Genomic DNA, 3,326 nt, shown 5'->3' with positions numbered 1-3,326 from the left:
AAGTTGCTTGTGAATACGTTGTGGCAAATGTAGTAGTCTACAGCAATTTCATGTGTCAAACGCATAAGTGTTGAATCAGACTTTGAATTGGCAGATACTCATTGTTAAAGGACTCTGATCAGGATCATACATCGTGGTATCCCTATTAAAAACTCCTTTCTCAACGTTCAAACCAAACTAAAAGACAAATTGGGCAAAACAAGCCAGTTCATTTGAACCATGTACACAAACCAAAAGGAAACAATTATAAGGAAGTACATTTTTGTTATTGAGATTATTGTGGTTTGGCATATCTTTACCTAATATATTGGGATACTTTAACTCTGTACATTCAGCCTACACGTCTTAAATGGGCAATGCAGAATAAGATATAATGATGCAACATTCATCATATCTCTCCATGTTTGTGTTGGTGTCTTTCTTTCAGACCCTGCGCTTAATCGAGACTGTCCCCTTGACTGCAAGGTTTACGTTGGAAATCTAGGAAACAATGGAAACAAGACAGAGTTAGAAAGAGCTTTTGGGTACTATGGTCCTTTAAGAAGTGTTTGGGTTGCGAGGAATCCCCCAGGCTTTGCTTTTGTAGAGTTTGAAGACCCCAGAGATGCAGCGGATGCTGTGAGAGAACTGGATGGAAGGTAAATCTTTCAAAACATTTTTTTAGTGGTGGTTCTTTTGTGTGCCCCCCCCCCCACCCCCCTCATGTGATGACTTCTGCTTAGAACCATGTGTGGCTGTCGTGTGCGTGTCGAGTTATCCACTGGAGAAAAACGCTCTAGGAGCCGTGGCCCTCCTCCATCCTGGAATAGACGCCCTCGCGAAGATGTTAGGCGACGTAGTCCTCCAGGCAGACGCAGGTATGGATTGCCCACTTGACAATTAATTTTACCGTTTTATTTACAGTCTTATTTGCAGTGTTTAAAAGCACAAAGGAGATTTACAGACCCCACACACTAAGCATTAGTGTTTTTACTCCTTAAAAATAGTTAGTTTGGCAAAGACATTTAAATCTAACAGCCTCCCACACTGCAAAAATATCTCATCTTTAGATCTCAGACCTATTAAAGCTTTGTCAACCTTTTTAATAGTAGGAAATAAAGTTTCTGATTGGTCATCGCTATGACCTAAATTTAATTGTTGGCAGTCTTGGTGCTCACATGCACACTTAGAAAATGAATTTATCAATAGATAATCTTTGCATCTGGCTGCTTCAGGATTTGATATATTGAGGTCACTCCCTCTCCTTAAGTGTTTTAAAAATATAATCCTACATTAACTGGAGTGATATTTTTTTAAACTTTGTTTCAAGGGATTTTCATCTGTGCCAATTTTGCTTTGTCCAAAGTCATCTTATGTCAGTATGTGACTATTTATGAACTCTTATAGCGGTATGTCTGTAAAAGGTCAAAGCTCTCAAAAAGTGATATTTGCTTTTTGGGGACATCTTAAGACACAGTTAGCACTCCATTATCCATCAAACATTTTTATAGGTACTTTCTAGAATTACTTTCTGCAGGTGTAAATTTTGTTTTCTTTCTGAGTTCAGTTGCCATATTAATAAAACTGAACCCCGTTGCAGAGTCACCACCACGCTTCTCACCATCTGAGTCAGTCAACTAGTCCTCTTACAGCATCATGTGACTGCTGACCAGCGAGCCCCAATCAGCTTGGCTGGTGTTGTCACATGACCCAGGCGCACCGCCAGTCGTCAGGTTCCACCAACCTTTTGGTTCCTGAGCATGCGGTTCCCAGCATCCTCCTCTTCTTCCTCCAACCTTAACCCAATCGACAGCGGCCCACTTCACATTATCAACCAATCAGCGTCTTTACTTTTTCTATTCTCCACACAACTACTGTATCAACGGGAACAGCCCTTGGCTTACATCCCTTCCCATCCTCCCCCCCCCAAAAGGCAGGGAAAATCTACAACTACCCCTTCCAACCAGCCACCAGGCAACTTCATATCTCCAACATTTGCATCATGTGGCAAATCCTCTCTGCAATTCGACCTCCCTCACCATCAGTCTGGCTTCCTTGCGTCATTTCTATCTTGTCCAAATCCCCCAAAATAGTAAGTTTCTTTTATCCTGCTCTTTGTAGTTTTTATGCTTAATCTAGCTTTCAAAGCTGCTTGACAGTTTTCCCTCAGCATTTATGTAAGTTAGAGCAATTTCAGTGCAGAGCTGCAAAAATCTAAAGATCAAAAGTTGTGGTCAAGGAACTTTGCTGTCAGTCTGATGTTCGCAGAGCATTTGCGCTGCCAAGTGCATTTTCATGACTCGACATTAAGCCATCTTGAGGGAGATTCATTGGAATAAAATGTACTTTGTTTTTGTAGTTTTAATACTATCCTCCTTTTCCATGAACGTTTTTCTAATTTAAAAATTACATTTAAAATGTCAGTTTTATCAAGGTAATTTTGCAGCCATCTTGGAGCCAACACATGTAGGTTTCTAATGGTTTCAATGCTACAGTCAGCACCATTCAGGGGTTCACTTTCTTTTTTAACCAAAAGTGAGAACAGTCACTGTCTCAGTTTCTGATCATGTCCACTGTATGGAGCAATTTACATTTATCTTGGACTTTGTATAGGTCATTTTGCACAAGCTCTTTGCCTCCAGTGTTTGAAAACAATTTTAAAGCAGCACCGCAGTAGACAAATGACCTAAGAAAGTTCTGCCACCTCTTAATTTGTTAAGTTGTAATATGTTTTTCTAGGCAAGCCTTAATGTCGAGCCCTGATTTAGCACTATATAAAAATCTGGCTCCACGATTGGTGCTCATTGGACAAAGTTTCCTTTTAATGGGTTGATCTTGATGCAGTTCATGGATGCAGATGATCCTTCTATTAACAGACAAGGATCTACTACACATGTCTCTTTAAGGATCAAGAATACAAAAGGTTTCATTAGTGATAGGAAGGGCTAAATTCTATTTACTAATTTTCTTTTTTTTTTTTCTTTTTTTAACTTCACCTACATTACAGATCACCGAAGAGAGGAGCCTCAGCCGCAGTCGTAGCAGGTGAACTTAAAACAACTATTTTTATTTAAACTGTGCGTTTGCCAATAATGAATGACAAAATTAATTTTGTTTGTTTTGTTCACCAGGTCTGTATCAAGAGACAGACGCAGATATCGGTCTCTCTCCAGAGAAAAGACCCGAAAGCGCTCAAGATCCATCTCACAGTCAAGGAGGTAAGTTGGAAGTATTACTGATTATTATTTAAGACTTAAGTCTTATCACTAAAATATTAAAAAAATTTTCAATATCAGTCATTTTGCACTTATTCACTAGTTTGTTTATTTTACAGTCGTTCCCAGTCT

The 3,326-nt window shown here is 39.4% G+C and overlaps 1 protein-coding gene across 1 annotated transcript; it reads left to right on the top strand.

The window, feature by feature from the left end:
- Positions 1 to 321: 321 nt before the first annotated feature.
- On the top strand, positions 322 to 3,322 carry LOC119884982 (serine/arginine-rich splicing factor 3-like; the record flags this gene model as incomplete). Its single annotated transcript, XM_038695242.1, has 5 exons — positions 322 to 638; positions 723 to 857; positions 2,987 to 3,024; positions 3,111 to 3,197; positions 3,314 to 3,322. Coding segments are annotated over 5 exons (586 nt in total), but the record flags the coding sequence as incomplete, so codon positions are not given.
- Positions 3,323 to 3,326: the final 4 nt, after the last annotated feature.

The sequence above is a fragment of the Micropterus salmoides genome, unplaced genomic scaffold, assembly GCF_014851395.1.
Source record: "Micropterus salmoides isolate LMB-PRFRI ecotype aquatic unplaced genomic scaffold, ASM1485139v1 Ms_hic_scaffold_3817, whole genome shotgun sequence".
In the NCBI taxonomy this organism is placed as follows: domain Eukaryota; kingdom Metazoa; phylum Chordata; class Actinopteri; order Centrarchiformes; family Centrarchidae; genus Micropterus; species Micropterus salmoides.
This window is presented reverse-complemented; position numbering and strand designations above follow the sequence as displayed.